Source organism: Pezoporus occidentalis, unplaced genomic scaffold (genome assembly GCF_034315485.1).
Source record: "Pezoporus occidentalis ecotype Australia unplaced genomic scaffold, CSIRO_AGI_Poc_V1 ctg169, whole genome shotgun sequence".
Lineage (NCBI taxonomy): Eukaryota > Metazoa > Chordata > Aves > Psittaciformes > Psittacidae > Pezoporus > Pezoporus occidentalis.
This window is the reverse complement of record NW_026913521.1, coordinates 1173681-1191021: the sequence shown is the minus strand read 5'-3', so window position 1 is coordinate 1191021 and position 17341 is coordinate 1173681. Positions and strand designations below refer to the sequence as shown.

Sequence of the window (17341 nt, the reverse complement as noted above, 5' to 3'; positions counted from 1 at the left end):
AAGTGGGTTTCACAAACTTCAAGCTGTTAAGCAGGCTAGGCTATTAAAAAGAAGTCCTAATTAAAGCCCAGTCACACCCTACTGACTGCAGAGGTGGAAACAGCCCAACCACACAGATGGCCATCTGAAGTCCTTGCAACCCAGAACGCATGTGCTGGACTGGGAGAAAGAAGACAGAAAGAGAGGATATAGTAGGTGGTTTCTTTTGCCTCCTACCCACATCTATCATCATTACTGATTCAGTACTGTACTCTGACCAGACTGAGACCAGATGGAACAAAGTCTTACACACGCAAAATTCAGAGATGGAATTAAATGGGAAAGAGTTTCATCAATAAACCACCTTTTTTTTTTTTTCATTTTGAGATTTTACTGAATTTTCCAAAGTAGAATTAAATGAGTATCAAGGAAAGCAAGCCAAATTAAGAGGCTCTGGGGGTGGGGTAGAAAGCAGACCTTCTAAGGACAAACACCAACAGTTTGTTCAGGAGTAAAGCCAAGTGAAGCACAAGTCTGCCACAGTCTGAACTGCAGGAATCTGTGTTGTATACAGAGGAGACATTTGAAAGGTGTCAATAAATTACTTCTCAGAGCAACATGTTTTCCACTTTCTCAAACAGAAAATCTTGCATGATGTTTCCAAGAAGTTTTCCTCCCCTCCCCAAAATCCTAAGTCAGTAATAGAGCAATATAGGTTTACTCCACAGAGCTGCTTTAAGTATAGCTGAAAACTAATGAGAAGGTGGAGACCACGCTGCCTTCTGCCTTTGTACAGAAAGCCTTCCCAGCTAAGGCAGGTTTAGAAAAAGGAGAAGCAGAGCACTGAGCTAACTGTTCTCCTTTGAGGAAACAACCTCATAGCTCTGCCCCTTCCATTAGTGTTCAGCCATCAGCTGGTTGGTTTGTGGCAGTACAAAACCTCAAGCGATTTTCTGGAACAGTATCAAGTTCAGATGCATCCTTATGTCATCTCATCTCTGAAGATCTCTACTGCTGCACAGCTATCATTCCACATACTCAAAAGTCAAATACTGTGTTTCTTCCCTCCCTTTGCTCACTACCTCCTCCTCCACACTCAATGCCTGTGAAATGGAACGTTGACTTTGAATGGTGTATGCAAACACTTCGTATACTCCAATAACTTAGAACACAAACATTTACAAACCTAAAGAGCATCCTTGAGGTACTGGCATCTTATCTTAGCATCAGGAAAGATTTACGGAGTAAAGGAAGCACTGCTCAGATGAAGGATCAGCAAGATAAAGACATTGCCACATTCCTTGGCAAGCATCAGGATAAGGTGATGTGATGCCAACTGCTTGTTCCTTCACCAACACCACGGCATGTCACTACTGCCTCTGCAGTTACAATCAGTCATAGGGTTGCACTCTGCCTCAGATGAGCTTCCCAACTTAAAGCAGACCTTCCAAAAACGAGTTGTGCCAACATAAGCAAGAGCATAGTGCAAATCAGAACTTCCTAAACCCTCATTTCCTATTGCTCACAGTGATAACTCTATCAGAGAACTACAGCCCAAGTTAAGCTCTATCCTTGAGTGACACATTGAGTAAAGCGAGGTTTTAAGGTAGAGCAGGTTTGTTAAGGAGACAGCAGGAAAAGGGGAAGATAATAGGAAAAAAGTACATTAAAGAAAACTACAATCTTTTCAAGAAGTCTTTGTAAAGGATCAAGATTTGGATAGCTAGCAAGAATACGACACAGCAAATAAGCAAGTTATCACTACCTTAGCAACCTACCTGACTTCCCTTTTCAGCTTTCTGTCAGATCCTGCCTTTTAAAGAATGCAGGCTGATTAAATGTAATTCACTCTCAGCATGACAAGTTAAGAACAATGTAAGTATCTGTTCTCTTAAGTATAAAACCCCAGAAGACATGCCAGGAGGACTTCCCACAAAAAAACAGACCTAGTTTCAAGTTTTTGCTCATTTGTTCATCTGTGCTTGTTACTTGTTCTTAATCCTACATAGCTTACTATGGACTAGAATATTCAGGAAAGCCTGAAACCATTCACTGCACATTATCCTATTAAATTCAGTGGCCTCTTTGAAAAATCCAAGCCTTAACCTCTTCCTGGAACAAGACACTGAGAACACTCTTGCTCCCTGTCCCAGTTCTTAGTGGAGCTGACAATGCCTAGTACCAATAAATACGAAAGAAAGCTGAATTACTATGGGGAACATACAAATGAGGTGCAAAAGGCTGAACTATAAACCTGGAACTTTCTGAAGTGCATCATCAGCACTGTTCTTCCGAGCACAGTGAGCCACGTCAGGGAGTCAGGCTCAACAAAATCATTCACCTCTTCTTTTGCAGTGCCTGTGGGGTTATTTTTGCCTAATTTCCTGAAACCAGTTATGGGGTCAGAAAACTACTAATACAGCACAAAAGCCAGTAGCAAACACTCTCTTTTCTTTTACACAGCTAAGCCACTCCTTGCTGGATCTTCAGGTAGTGCCCTAGCTTTAATATACCAAAAGCTTTGAAAACCCGTACCATAGGAACACAAATATAATAGCCTCCATTTCAGCTATATCTTTTGAGATTAAAGGGTCGAGACCAGTCTGACAAGTGGAGCCCTTCCACTAGAAACAATATTCTTCATTGTTTTTAAGATAGATAAATATTTACATATATGTCTCTGCATAATGCAGGTGCTTTGCTGCAACTACAGTAAAAGTTGTCCTCATGCTGCCACGGTTTTAATCTATGCATATGCTCATTACTTCATATATGAGCTTTCTCCTGCTTCCACCAAATTTCAGCAGGAATTCTTTATTAAACTCCCTTAGTCATACAGAGAGCACACCTTTAAATGTTCTTAACTCACTTGGATATCTGGAATATATTCTTGTTACTGGGAATCTCTATGGAGATATTAGTTGCCAATTTTGAAGTCTCTTGAATTATGGAGATCCATTAGAAACTTTCTGAACATGACACGAAACAGCATGATCAAAAGCTAAAGGCTGCTCAGTGGGTTGGATTTGTCTCTGCCCAGAACTTTCCTGCACACTAGAAAAGGATAAAGAGATTACTCCAGTGGTTTTTAACTGCAGTTGGGTACTGGCTCAGACAGCCTGAACTGAAAAGTTTCCTTCCTTGTTTCTCACAGCATGTGCCAGCATTTCTTGATGGGAATGCAAAGATTAATTACAGCTGTACTTGCTCTGAACAAATCCTTATATTCAATACAGTCCTGCAAGATTTAGAGTAGCGCTAATTAGAGCTTAGAACAACAATTCTGCAAAGACAGACATACTGAGTATTTCTTCTAATTATTTTATGCATAATAAAATCAAAGCTTCTTTCCAGAAGCAGGGTAGCATTTATTCTCAAGAGCTGGGAGCCAAAAGGACTTTTCCAGGCTAAACCCATTAGATTTTGTATTTCAGTGCTATTGCTGAAAGTAAGACATCAACCTATAACTGCTACCACACACAGAGAGGCAAGGACAAGTACAGTATTTATTCTGTAAACCTTTGGAGCACCCAGACAGTTCTCTAATGGGCTCAATTACAAGAGGTAAAGACAAAAGAAGTTTGTTCTTAATAAAACACACATGAGGAAAAAGAAATCTTTCAACTAGAAAAATGGCAGTCATTAGGCAAGATGCAAATTCTCATAATGAATTTTCAACATGGGAGCTGTATCTATGAAGTTATTTCTCTCATTCACCTTAACCACACCAAAAATACAGACAAGATTTATTGGCATCTGAAGGCCAAAAGCAGAAACTCCTACAGGCAGCCTTACATAGTACCATAAAAATACTAGGCTTTTTAATCTACCTCCAAGAACCTAAAAGTTAAAAAGTAGGACCACACAAAGTCTGAATTTCAGCCTTTTGGTATCCATTGACAGCAGGGCATTAATGAAGTGCATTAATGCACTGTACCTTTTAAAGACTTTTGAATTGATTTTGCTTTAAGTTTTTGATCTTTAAGTAAAATAAAACAGGAAAAATTGTACAGTGCCAGGAATTCACTACACAGAGCACTAGAACAGCCAGTAGCACAGCTCTCTTTATCCAGTGTCTGTCTCAGTTCCCATATGGTAGCCATATCAATTTCTTGTTATCCACTTATTTATTATGTATGATCTGCTCGTTACTTTCCAACTTATCCTCCCAATTCCATGCAGGCTACATTTCATCCAGCTGTTGCATTTTGTCATGCCATAAATTGCTCCTGGCTTTAGGTTAAGAATCCTTTTATTTTTCCACAGAGCATTTAGTACTGAGAGCTTTAATGCCTGGTTGAGACTTCAGGTAGGTACTGTTACAAATTGCTGCTCTCTAACACTTTTCCATTTGTACTGTTTTGAAAAGGTTATAATTCACAACCTTTCTGGTTCTTGTTATTTCTCTCCAAAAGCAGAAAGTATTTCAGAACAGCTAATAACCGTTTTACCCATCACACAGCTTTCTATGGATGGTTCTGCTTGAGAGAATGGCTTCTGTCATTGAGAAAAAGGTATTGAACAAGTGGATTTTGCTGGAGCTCAAAATGATTTTCAGTCTAAAATGATTTAGATTTCTAAATGGTTTTGAATCCAGTCTACTTTAAATGCATGCTCTTCTCACCTCTTGGTCAGTGGCACTTAAAGCAAGACTCAGATTAGCAAGTGAAGCATTCCTTGCTGTAGGTGACAGACAACGTGTTACAAAGGCATCCTCAACTCTGCCTTCTGCTCCAGCTTAGTTCTCAATGTGAACCTCAGTGGCTGTCAAGACACACTACTGCTGGTACAGCCAAATGCTGCTCAAGAAGTTCCTCTGGTGGCAGCAGGCCCATCAACCTATCTCATTTGAGCATTTATTTTTGGAATACTGCAAATATGAGACTGTGCATTTAACTTCTATAGATGCGAACTGACAAACTACACAGTATTAGCCAATATCCACAGAATCTTGTGCAAAGATTTCCAGCTGCATTTTGCTTTATGTTACCTTCTCAATTTTTAATAAAGCCCAAACTGTAACTCGCCAACTCTCACCTCTTGAACAAAATGCCACTTTTGTTTGGGAGTTCTTACTTGAGACTTTAATCTAAAAAAATTTTCCTATTTGGTCTTAGAGACAGGATTAGAAGCCAGGGACTCCAACTGCTAATCCTGCCTACTACACATCAGACAGAATGCTTTGCAGTATTGTACTTACACAAGCAATTAACTTCTTTTGCTGTTGATGAGTCAAACTTCACAACTTAACCATCAACTTTTGAGGTCTCGGTATTAGAGGGCAAAACTAGAACTAAGAACTTAAATCTGTCCCTTGATTGCCACAATACTGCCATAAAACCTTGCTTAGATCTTTAACTGAAGAGATACATCTCCATAACTCAACCTGCTATATGAGTCCCGAGCATGATATTATTTAAGCTGCACAGATGAAGTCTGCAAGTTACTGACCTTTTAAGTTAATATGATATCAAGGCTCAGCAACAGCAAACATGACTTTCTGGTTTGTAGCATTACTGCCAATCCATCAGTTTTCTGGATCAGAGTGGTATGTCCCATCCAGATAAGAAAAAAAAAACTATGTAATTTAGAATCACAGAATAGTATAGGTTGGAAGGGACCTTCAAAGGTCATCTAGTCCACCCCCTCTCAATCCATTCTCTGCCCAGCCTGTATTTGTGCTTGGGATTACCCTGACCTAGGTGCAGGAGCCTGCAATTGGCCTTGTTGAACTTCATGAGCTCAAGCACAGTGCACTTCAGCAGATTTTGTTTAACATGCCACTTCAAAAGTCACTGACTTCTATGTCAAGTTAGTACTCTGCTGCCCAACATCTCAACTCCCTTGTCTGCTAGAGGTGGTCAAATGCTGCCACATATGCTCTGTATGCTACGGCAGCCAGTATACAGCTGAACTCCAGATCATCTTGTGTTATTGCCATACCTACTATTTCTGTACCAAAGTAAAGACATTTAAGCAACAGTTCATTCACTCTGAATCAAGAATTAGTGTGCTTCACCTCCAATACCGCCCAAACACACAGCTGGCTCTCTATGATGCCTTGAGGCCATCAGCTCCTTGCATAAGGACAATGCAGCAACAAAGTTATACTAACACCAGGAGAAGGCTGCTCACTATGTGACACTTCCAGCATACTATCAGTTATGGCAGGTACAATTTAACCATTTCTGTTTATTTCAAATGTCTGCTTAGAGGAAAAAAAGACAGTTAATTCACAGGGGAGTGACTTGTGTCCTGTTACAAACATCCCCAAAACCCCCAAACCTCAAAACACTCAGAATGGTGAATTGATATAAAAGAAAGGCTCTTTAAAACATTTTCCAGAGTCTTCCAACATCCAAGGCTTTAGAGGCTCTTAGTATTTGAAGTACTAGTGGAAGTGTTCATACAATTCCCTGTGCACAGATCTAAAAATAGCTATGGACACAGTAGTAAGTTCTGGTCTATACTTGTAAGCCCCTTACTTCCCTCTCTGGAACCTACTTCCCATTAACACTGACGTTCAATTTCTTGGGTCTTTCTAAAAAGGAGCTATTAAAAATTAGAAATTATTTCAACAGTGAGTGAACATCAACAATAATAGATCAATATTACATTTAAATTGATGCTCTAGTAATGGATTATGAACATATTTTGCATATTAAGAATATCTGCGTTGAAACAGATGCCTTTTGCAGCCTCCTTGGATAGCCATGCTCTCTTCTGTATCAAGAAGGGCGGTATCTGTAAGCACAAGTCAGAAGCCAGTGTAGCTGCAGGCGAACAACTCAGCACAGTTGCCTTAACTGCAAATAAGCTTTGGAGTTCAGAGTAAACAGCCCCATCAATGCTGAAGAGATAAGAATATGACTTGTACCACAGGAAAAGTTCAGGAGCTCTCGAAATACATAGTTACAGGCTAGAAAGACTTGGTGTCTTGAAGGGAAGCAGTAAGAATCATTCAAATAAGATACTGCTTTGGCTAGTTAGGATCGAGATACAAAAACAAAACCAAAAACAATGTACATGCTTAAAAAAGCTGATAAAACAATGTTAGTTTTGCTTTAAGAATTGATGAAGCCAGATGATGGCCTCTGCAGATCTACTTGTTGTTAACTCAAGCTCTGTAACATGCTGGCACACAGTATGATTCTGTTACAACCATGACAAAAGTGTAATTTTCTTGCCTGACATGCCCTATTTGTCCCATCTTTAACCACAATGACATGAAATGTGCCAAGTTGTAACAAGTCAAGACAGTAGCTAACCTCACTTCAGATTTCGCTTGTTCTGGACACATTAAAACCAAAGTAAATGGCTTCTCACATTCTCCCACTAGAAGCTTGGGAGGAAGAACAAAAGCCAAAACAGAAACCAACTGACCAAAGCAGTTCCTACCTTGGCCTCAATGTGTTTATGGCACAAAAGGAAACAACATTTATAGGTGCGAAAAAGCTTGCAGACACATGCACCTGAACTCCCAAATATACCCAAATACTTGTTATGAGGTTCAAAGTGAAGAAGCTTCCACCCTTTCAGCCAAATTATCACTGAAATCCCAGGGTCCTTTCTCCAAGAAGCCATTCAAAATAGAATTTGTCTCCACCTGCTGGCAATGGAGAATTAATATCCAGTTGCCCAAAGTACCACGGGCAACCTCAACAGAACAAATGTTACAGGACATTTTGCAACACGTGATGAATGTATTCATTTCTAATATACAGACAGAAAATGGGGTAGGATAATGAGGGCAAGGGAGAAGAGAGAAGAATCACATCCTGATTACAAAGGAATTCCTATTCTAGTAGTTAAAAAATGAGGACGGAGACGTGACAATGTAACCAAATATACAATGAAGCTTTTGTCCCCAGACTACTTGGCTTGCATACAAGGAACAGAGGAACTTGGGTTGGTGGGGACAGGCTGGGGCAGGGGAAGAGCGAGAAGCTGATGTTTGTGAAAAGAAAGTGAAATTGGTTAGTCTGCTTTAAGAAAGACTGAAGAAAAGAAGCAATAAAGCACCCTGCTATTGTAGAATCCACCCACTCGCTTCTGAAATGCTCAAAGGCCCAGACAGGCATTTACAAACAGCACTTCTAGGCACTGAATGTGAAGCAGAAAACACTGAAATGCCAGAGGCAGCTTCTGTAGACCGAGAGAAGCAGCTTTCCAATTACATAGGGGTTATGGTCAGAGCCATTTTCTTTCAACTATTTTGCTACTGATGAATCAGTCATTAAGCTCAGTGTGACAGACCATAGGAAGACACCTGTACACTGATTTTCAGCTCTAGTTAACCCGCCAACATGTTCTACTTTGTATTTTTAAACAAAGTCACACAACTTCCTGGAGAAAAAATAGAGAGTTCAAAAGCAGACCAACATGTCCCATTGCTCAGCAGCTAAAATAATAACAATAATAGAAAAAGGAGCCGGTGTTCAGCTGACTGCAAGACCAGGGTAAAGGAAATGCAAGCGCTGAGCAGGGTTATTATTTCAAGGATTGTTGAGAGGCATTCAGAAAGATGACAGTAAAGCAAAGCTTCAATCTTAGTGATGATTTAAAAATTATTCTAAACATAATAAATTCAGTTCAAATAAAGTATATTCCATATAATAGCACATTTATACTCTGTCAGAAAGGGAGTGCTGATGCAGAGGTTTTCTTTAGCCTTAGTTAAAATCAGTTCAGAAAAGATTTATTTTCTCAGTGCGCACCGTATCTGGCTTCTATTTATTTACATGAGCCTATACTATATCCAGTGAGGGTTTAAACTAAATGAAGGTATGGGTTTATACATATCATATATAATTATAAATAAGGCATTTCCTTAAACCACCTGCTTTCTTTAAGAACTTAAGCAGTTTTAAACTTATTTTGTTAAAAGGGGCTGCACTGCTGCTAAGCCCCATGTACTCCGGGAATTAGACTTCTGCTGAACCTAGAAGCAAGGCATGGAAACTTGTTCAAGCTATGAAGGTGTTAGTTAATTCTTTTAGCAATCAATCCAGAAGTAGCATTTGTATCCTTGAGAATAATACTGCAGAGAATTATTTTAAATGTATGTAAGTGCTTTTTATTTACAACTCAGGTACATTATAATCTATTAGTGATGCAGCTTGCCCAGTAAAACAGCAGCACCCAAGATCTTCGAGTTTAATGCCATGCAGCAGGACCAAGTTAGACAGTGGTTCAGTAATACACCATATCATTGCACTACTGACAACCCCTCTGGTACCTGCAGGCAGTTCCAGTATCATTAAAAAGGTTATATGAATGCCATCCGAAAAGATGCATGAGAGAACTATACCATGGTGTTGAAGATGACAGTGTATTAAATGATCAGTTGCATGCCTGTGTGCTTCGGGTTTGTGGGCCTTTTTTATTTTTTGGAATTTCCTGTTTAATCCTCAAAGCCAGAGAATGCAGAGGTAGGCCTACTAGTCTTGGAATGCTATTTATTCAACAAACTGGACTTCTTTTTTTCCAGTTTGATGCAGTTTTATTGCTAACATGTACAGGAATGAACCTCCCACATGATCCCCATCTGAATCTCCTCCTAAAAACAAAACCCATGCTTGCTCATAGCATTTCCCAGAAAAAAAAAAAAGCAATTCTTAACAGGCTGCTGGTGTAATTATTCCTTACTATACTGGATTCTCTTAGTAGTTATCTCATGTTAAATTCAAGTTCCCTATGGCATGAACCATCTTTTTATCCCACATTTGAACAGCGCTTAGAACAGCAAAGTCTTAGTCTGTATCTACAGATGCAAGGAATTACGGAACAATTAATCTGTCTTCTCTCGCCCCCCACATCCTTCCCCCCATTCCCAGCGCTGTAACATGGAAATTGTTACATTTTTAGCCCGAGGAAAGGAGGTTTAAACAATCATCCTGTAACAGCTTTACCTAGCCTTTATTTTTCAGCCATTTAGCAGCCTCGTTGATACTTCAGTGACTGATTTCAAAGGTACTGAACAAGACAAATCAGGCATATACTAGTGGAGACAGAAGAGTACCTAAGGGCTGCAACATAAATTTAACTACAGTATCAGACACTAGAGAACCTGCAGAGAGGAGCAGCATGAGGAAACAAACATTTCACTACTGAATTTCTCCAGCTTTCCTTCAGCAGTATCAAGTTCCTTCTTAAGAGTTTAAGGGAGACTATACAAACCCATGCTTCTATTCTCTACCTAGCTCCTCTAATTAAACATTGATAACATATGAGGCATGAAGAATTTCAACTGTAACTGTTTCTCCTTAATAAAAAAGGAAAAAAAGCTGGATGCAGTCTGGGGACAAAACACTCAAAACAGACTTCTACCTGCACATTAATATGTCAAAATCAAAGATTTACTAGAACAATTAGGATGTCACCACATGTAGTTTTCCAAGTGACTAGCAGTACTAGGTTGCACGGATCACTATGTGGTTTCACTGAAAAAAAGAGAGGAAAAAACCCATCTTGTACATAGGAAGAGTAGGTTATTAACAGCAGTCAGAAACATATTCCATACCAGAAGTGCAGCTATTTTGGCACAAGAGCATGAAAACCTAATAATGAGAAAGCAAGGAAGATAGCACATTTTTACGCTCACTGTCATCTTTCAGTGCTTATCCAAGTTTCACTTGCAGACGTCAGGATGAAAAGAAACAGCCAAATAGCAGCAGCCGGAATGGGTGGTGCATTCACTTCAAAAAGATCTGCACACAGGAATAGTTTGCCAGTATCAATATAGTGCAAGCTGGCAGGACTGGAAAGTTACAAATTAAGTGTGCCTTCATCAGTGACCTGCTATGAACAGACCTACTGAGCTCCTAAAATATTTTTAGTTCAACCAATTCCTGCCTTTTTTGGTTCCTCTTGCTCTTCCAGTTTATCCAGTCATGTGCACTTTTCCACTCCCTCTTTACTGCCATGTAGTTTTTCAAGTTTGGCTCCAATTACCACTTGTTTCTGCTGCTGAAGTGCTCAGATTTACAGCACTACTATAAACGGTGATGATCATCTGATGCCTGAATCTCGCATGTAGCAAGCAATCTTTCAACTGAAGAGAGATGTATATGGCAGGGAACTTTTTCCTTACCACCATGAAGACGGACATACTCACCAGCTGATACTCGCTCCGACGGCTGAAGGCTTCCTTGATTCCCGAATCCCTCCACAGCGCTCCCAGTGCAGGTACATACAGCTGGAAGGTGGCAGGCTCTATGGGCATTCCAGCTTTGTTTTCAAAAGCCATCAAAAACATTCCGTGCTTCTCATTCTCCGTGTACTGCCAAGGGATCCCCAGTTTGTCCCGTGCATCAACCAGAACCCTGCAGCCCTAAAGAATGATTCAGATAAGAAAGTCAGTGATAAAAAGATTAAAGTGGAAAAGAACAAGGACTCAGAGGTATTGAAACTCTCTTTTATTTTTCTTGTGAGACTGAACTCAGATGAGAATCATAAATATTGTTTATTGCAACATCTCCAGCAGAAATAAGATAGAAAGAGCTTGTTTGTATAAGCAACTTATCCACAATATATTTCTCCAGGTGGAAAAATACACTAGCAGCAACAGCTAGTTGCAGTAAGCAATACTACCAACAGATAACAGAAAGTAAATATCGAATGTGTGAGAGAAGTACCTGGGAACTAATGTATGATCCTCACAGCTGTAGCTTTAAAAGTAACACCATGCCTGAAAGAGAGTTCTTCCATCTTTCTCTTTCCATTTGGGTTTAGATAACAAAAATTACATGCTACTAGTCTCAAGCCTTAGGAGATCAGAAGAGCCTCAAAAAAACCATTGCTGAAAGAAAAACTGTATATTCTGGTGAAGCAAAGTATACTGAGCAACCAAAATTGAGGGAACTTACTAACTTCCAGTGCTGTATGCTTCCACTAACCAGTTAAATATTTAGGTGAAAAAGATAGCAATACCAAACTAGCAAGATCCAAAAAGCATGGTGCTGTAAAGCATGATTTTGGAATCACAGAATGGCTTGGGTTGGAAGGGACCTTAAAGCTCATCCAGTTCCAACCCCCTGCCATGGGCAGGGGCATCTTCCACTAGAATAGGTTGCTGCAAGCCCCGTCCAACCTGGCCTTGAACACTGCCAGGGATGGAGCAGTCACAGCTTCTCTGGGCAACCTGTGCCCGTGCCTCACCACCCTCATTGTAAAGAATTTCTTCCTATTGTCTCATCTAAACAACCCTTATCTGTCAGCTTAAAGCCATTCCCCCTTGTCCTGTCACTACAATACCTTGTAAAAAGCTGCACTCTGGATTTCTTGTAGGCTCCCTCTAGGCACTGGAAGACCGTTATAAGTCTCACCAGGGCCTTATCTTCTCCAAGCTGAACATGCCCAACTCTCAGCCTGATTTTGATATTTGGATGCTGTACACCCCAGCTATCCAGCTTGACAGATTTCTTGGAAATTTACTGTAATGAGCATCTTCCATTTAAACACTTCCATGCAAATGGTCACCTCCAGAAGGAAAGCTCAGTGACAAGAAGACTGAAGACACAGCTCAGATTTCAAGCTACTGGGCTCAGAAAAGCAGGTGCAGTTTTCCATCAGCATCACCCTACTCTCTCAACTTGCCACACCTTTGCTAAGAAGTCATGACAGGTACGTTTTGATACTTTATTTCTGGTAAAATCTGGAAGGAAAGTGATCCTGTTCTCAAATTTAACTGAGGATTACCAAAACTGCTTAATTTCACATTTTGCAGTTTTTATGGAAACCTAATTTCATATTCCTGGCAACAAGCCAAACACATGAGGCTAAGCAACTTTGAAACTTCAGTCTTGAATCTAACTACACCTCTACTAACTAGTTTCAGATGGTGAATAGTTATGTCTCAATAGTAAGCACCATTTCAGCAATGGATAAATCCTTTAAAGGTGGCTTAGCATCTTAAGTACCATCTAATTCACAAGTAAAATCTGTGGATTGTATTAAAGTACTTGGTTTTCTTCTTTGTTTGTTTTACAGTTTATGAAAAGAAATAAAGAAAATTGAAGTTCTGTTTCCACATTATACAACTGATTTTTTTTTTTTTGGCATACTTTAAGCTATGTACAAGAGTGCACGTATGTTTTCTTAACACTTGAACTTTTCACCTCTTCAGTCCTTTAACAGCACCACACAACAAGAAACAGTAATTTTCCCAATGGAAATTAAGATTTGAGAGGGAATTGGGAAGCAATTTAATGTGAGTGGCACAGAATAGCAGCTCAAAGAGAAGCATCATGGTTGTCACTGGGCAACAGTGTTCCTGAAGTGCAGTTTCCCCAAAATGTAAATATTTATGATTCTCTAGTGAATGTAGAGAATATATATCCACACTACCATGAAAAGACTAAAATTGAATATATTTACAAACTGCTACTTTAAATTCTAGACATAACTATTTAGTAACTGTCACACAGACCAAAAGCCAACTCTCCTCCCTAGTCACAGTTTATCCCTTTATTAACAGAAGTCTCTAGATCTGCATTGTTTAAACTGTGTTAACAAATACAAGCATGAAGAAAATCACTTATACTGTTCTGTTTCTGAACTGCAGATGCCTACATGAAGTCTCACAACATTAGACACTTCTGCAAGCCTATCACTTACACAGAGCTCCATCCCAACTGCAATTCAAAGCCAGTGTCAGCTTCCCCCAACCCCTAGTTGAGAGCTTTGATTTTCCAAAGCATCGTGGTAATCAAGACTGGTGGGACATCACAATTCATAGGCATTTACTGCCCGGTCTGTTTCTGTGCAGCAAGAAGTGTTTATGAACAGAAATGGTTAACCAGCACTGTGCGTCGGCCAGGATCACCATCTCCCCACGCTGCAGGCCCTGCGGAGCTCCCAGCCCACACAGGCCAGCTCTGACCTTTCACCTGCTTGGGCTCCAGCTCTCTGCAATCATCTCCCCCAGCCACTCGGCTTTTCCATCTTACAGCTTTCAGACTGATTTAACCCTTACCCATCTCACAGCTACCGCAGTCCCTTCAAGGAATGGTGGCAAGATCACACAATTGCCATCCTCCGTGCACTTTCCCGCACTGTTGCTCTGCCTTTTCCTGCTCCCGCTGGAGACACAGAGGATCTCAAGAGACTGTTGTTAAGGAAAGTTTCATCATTTGTTTGGAGAAAACCACAGAGCAGAGTTTCAATCGTGCGTAGAGACTGCTCCAGTCCCAGAATAGTCACTTATCTTCTGGCTGCTGCTCCTTGGAAATGCAGGTTTGAATCTCACTGGGCAAGTGAGAGAACTAAACTTAGACTTAAGAGACCCTATGAGAGCATTAACTACTGTAAGGTGACCCATGGGGAGCATGTAGCATCAGCACCTTCCTCTGACTGTGTTAGAGAGAAGAATGGTTGGCACCAAATCGGAGTCCAATCTGGGACAGAGCAGCAGATTCAGATGTAGATACATCAGCTTAACACTGACAAAACAGATACAGACACACATAGAAAAGCAATTTTAAACACCAAATAAAGAACATAAAGAATATTAAACGGGTGAGTAGGAATGCTGTCCTATGCACACCCACAGGCACAGCACCTCTCAAAATCAGAATCTGCAGAACACACCAGCTCTGATGCACCTACAATGCATCAGGAGTAAAAGCTTTACAGAGCAAGTAAAACAGCCAGCTCTCAGCAGTTAAAAGTATTTGTGACTCGGCAAGATCCCCAGTAAAGTGAATCTCAACTTAACATTGCTCCATCTCCACAAAACAGTTCCATAAATGCTACAAGCAGATGTCAGAAAGACGAGGAGAAAAAAAAATTGCCAAATTTAGACCCCACATACTGCTATTCTCGCACTTCAGAGTTACTGGCAACACTTTTTTGCAGCCACAGAAGCATCTGATAATCCTTGCCCCATCAATCTGCAGAACAAGTTACCATAGGAAAGGCTTTCTCTTTCTGGAAAGAATTCAAAACACTTTCCGCAGGTCTTTCCTCCAAAAAGCCCATCATGGGAGACAGCCAGAGAGTCACTTTCATCTGTAGTTAAAACTGCTTGAAGTTTATATTGATGCCCAGAGATAAAGATTTCATTCAGAAGAATCAATTTAAACTAAAATTACTAGAATCTCCATTTATTATAGAATGAGCAGAATAGTTTAATATATTTAACAATAAAGTATACTTATAAAAACTCTATCTGGACTCAGACACCATTGGTACAAGTAAGACAAAACCACCAAACAAGTCTTATTGGATGTACAACACTCCCTCCCAAGCTCAAATAGCAAAGGTAACACCAGACTATTTTAATTGCAGTGCTCATTTCACAGTAAACCTTCCCAGCACTGCTATATGACAGTTTTTCTGCATTATGTATTTACAGTAGAAAATGTCAATTCACTCTTTCACTCAGAAGATGGAACACTGTCAACTGCCATTCTGTTTTCAAATTTGGAACATGGAAAAAAATGTGGCAACCACTATTGATATGAAATAAACTTCTGAACAGTTCAGCTGATCAAAAGCTTTTGTGCTGCAGTCAAAGCAGGACCTAGAATAAGCACAGATGGAAAGAATTAAAATTCACAGATAAGGCTAGTGGCAGGCAAAACAGTAACATACTGGAAGCACCAGTTAGGGAGGAAGTTCTCTGTTCCATTCATTTCTGAACAATTTTTAACATATTCAAGTCACTGTGTATGTCCCTGGCATGCACAAAACCTGAGCGGAGAGAGCGTAGAACAAGAGAAAGTGTAACGAGAGTGTGACATGGTCTAACTCATTTTCTTCTTTCAAGAAGAAAACACTAAACATAGCTAGAAATTCAGTTTTGAAAGAAGAAAGAGGAAAAAAAAACCTAAGGCATGATATACCAGAAACCTACAGAAATTACAGACCAGTTGCAGAAAAGGAGTAGACAAAGACTATTCTGTCCCTGCCCCTTGCTACACAAGTACAGGAGGTACACTTGTAAGAGTGGTGCAGCAACACAGATCTCAAACAGGAGAGTTAAACTAAGAAGGGTTTTGCCTGTACACCTCCCAGAGAGACTAACTCATTTACATAGGATGTTGGCCAAAAGTATAAATGGACTTAAAAAGAATTCAAGACAAATTGATGGAAGAAAGGTCCAAAGAGAACTATTCAATTACATTCCAGATGCAGCTCCTGGCTCAAGAACTTTCCGAAACCAAAGGCTGCCAGTAACTGGGAGAGTATACCAAAGTATCACATGGCCTTGTTCTTGTACCCGGGTTCGGTTGTGGGCTGTTTTTTTCCATGTCAGAGACAAAGCACTAGATCCATGGCCTGACAGAGCACAGCTGTTAGGCACCGAGCAGAATGTTTGCTACTCACCAGCAGTATGAAGGGTTTATGAGCATTTGCACAAACACTCATTGCTGGTCCTGACTCAAAGATACTTTTTTCCTTTACCTTGGAAAGCGTTCTAGCTTTGGAAAAGAAGAAATCCAGGTTGTCTTGTACTTTTAAATAATAATTAAGCAACTTGGGGGGGATTTTTAGAAACGTTATCACCAGTAGCGTGACTTGAAGCCAGAGATGCTTGCCAATACATGAAAAGAAGTGGCGCAGTATTTAAACAGCAGCTTGATCTAAGAATATTTTACATCAGTTGTTATACTACTACATAAAACACCACATTCACATTTTAAATTATTCACATACTCCAGGACTTGAAGGATTCGTTATCCTTAAAATCTCACACCTTTCACCAGATGGCCCAACTCAGTGGCTGAGTGAACGCACCACAGTTAAGCATCAAACATGCAAAGTGAATAATAGGTTTGGGGAGCATTTGCTAGTGAGCAAGGGAAGGTTCTTCCAAGTGCAAGCTGACAGTCAGGTGATCAAAAGATTTGATTATTCTAGTCAAGTGTCCAGAGAGAACTTGCAAAACTACTTAGAGTTTGTATACAAGTAGTCTCCTACAGTGTATTTTCTCAAAATAATTGAAGAAACTACTAGTTAGGAGATCACAGACAACAGAGTAACTGTTACGCATGAAACACTGCGGTAGCTACATTTTAAGCTTTTACTGTTAATACACTGCTCAGCCTCATACCAAAGCCCTGCATCTCCAGCATCTATGTATCAGTTAGAGGAACTGCTGTGAGAGAAGTGCTCATCACTGCTCAACACTCAATCAGGGGACTTCAGGTCATGGCTAATAGGCAATATAGTCTTCCCCCATGGCTGCAAACCCGCATCGTAGGGAACAGGGAGAATCAAACATGCTTCCCACTGTGCTTTTCCTCATCATTGTTGGCAAAGAACTGGCAAAGTCTGAGGATCACAATTCAGAGAGACAAATACAGATCTGAGCTAATGCCAAAAGGAGTTCCACCTCAGCAAGATACTTCTAACAGAC

The 17341-nt window shown here is 40.2% G+C and overlaps 1 protein-coding gene across 1 annotated transcript in view; it reads right to left on the bottom strand.

Annotated features, from left to right (window-relative positions):
* GNA12 (G protein subunit alpha 12) overlaps positions 1-17341 on the bottom strand; it is a 38243-nt gene that overhangs the window by 12695 nt on the left and 8207 nt on the right. The window contains exon 2 of the mRNA XM_062613574.1: positions 11096-11311. Coding sequence (XP_062469558.1) covers positions 11096-11311 — 216 coding nt within the window. The remainder of the gene's footprint in view (positions 1-11095; positions 11312-17341) is intronic.